The sequence below is a fragment of the Entamoeba invadens genome (genome assembly GCF_000330505.1).
Source record: "Entamoeba invadens IP1 unplaced genomic scaffold scaff_1105074726495, whole genome shotgun sequence".
NCBI lineage: Eukaryota > Evosea > Mastigamoebida > Endamoebidae > Entamoeba > Entamoeba invadens.
The window spans coordinates 80,698-81,875 of record NW_004443761.1 but is presented as its reverse complement, the minus strand read 5'-3'; the positions used below and the strand labels follow the sequence as shown (position 1 = coordinate 81,875).

The 1,178-nt window shown below is 27.0% G+C and overlaps 1 protein-coding gene across 1 annotated transcript; it reads right to left on the bottom strand.

The window, feature by feature from the left end:
* Nucleotides 1-209: 209 nt before the first annotated feature.
* Nucleotides 210-1,025, bottom strand: EIN_109170 (hypothetical protein; the record flags this gene model as incomplete). The annotated part of the gene is made up of 1 exon (XM_004261428.1): nucleotides 210-1,025. The coding sequence occupies one exon, from the start codon at nucleotides 1,023-1,025 to the stop codon at nucleotides 210-212; it is 816 nt and encodes a 271-aa protein (XP_004261476.1).
* Nucleotides 1,026-1,178: the final 153 nt, after the last annotated feature.

The window sequence follows — 1,178 nt, the reverse complement described above, 5'->3', positions numbered from 1 at the left end:
AAAACATCTTTCTTTTAATTACTTTCTAATGATTTAATCGTTTGAAATAATATCATTAAAATAAAAAGTATAATACTAATTACTACTTGAACAGAGAAAGTCTCAACTGGCATATTATGGTATGGTTAATTACCAACTTTTTACAATTGACTTTATAAAATTTCAATTAATTTGTTTTTTTAAAGCAAAAAAAATTACGAAATTAAAAATTAATCTCGATGAATTTCTGTATTAGATGGGAAACATTGAATTCCAATTAATGTTATACTTAATGGTATGGTAACACTACTAAGACTAATACATCTAAAGAAACAATTATCACTAATTGAAGTGACACTTGATGGTATTGTAACACAGATTAAACTAATACATTCACAAAAACAACCATCACCAATTGATGTAACACTTGATGGTATTGTAACACTACTTAAACTAACACAATCACTGAAACAACAATAACCAATGGATTTCACACTTGATGGTATCGTAACACTGCTAAGAACATAACATCCACGGAAACAACCATCACCCAGTGATGTGACATTCGATGGTATTGAAATACTGCTTAAATTGCTACATTGACGGAAACATTCCTCACCAATTGATATTACATTTAATGGAATGTTATTACCAAATTTTTCTCTATCGTTTTGAGTGTAAGTTACATTTTTAAACTCGATGTTTCGATTTTTGTTTCTGTTAACAGTTTCAAAATCAACATTGAACCACACAATGATTCGAAAGAATTCTATTTTCAAACCAGTTTTATTTTCACAATGTTTATTTTCTTCTGTGTTGATCATAAATTTATTGCCAAATGTATCATCTTTTTTATTCCACAAACAAAGTGTCTCGATGTTTGGAAAGTATCTAATTGTTTTGCGATTTAACGGAATTGGGTTAAAATGAAACTTCTCCATATTACCACCATACTTCTTGCATACCAACTCCAAGTTTATAAAATCTTTAATAGTTTTGAAGTACTTCGAGACTATCATAATGTGATAACTTGAAAGTCTTGACATTGTTAAATTCTCAGTTTGTCGTTGTTTAAATAATACAGATTCGTCTTTTTAAAATAATTATAATAAATTATAAATTAATATATCTTGCAAATGAGTGTTAAAATAACACACTAAAAATATTTTTAACATTTTTATAAATCATGAAAACGTTTC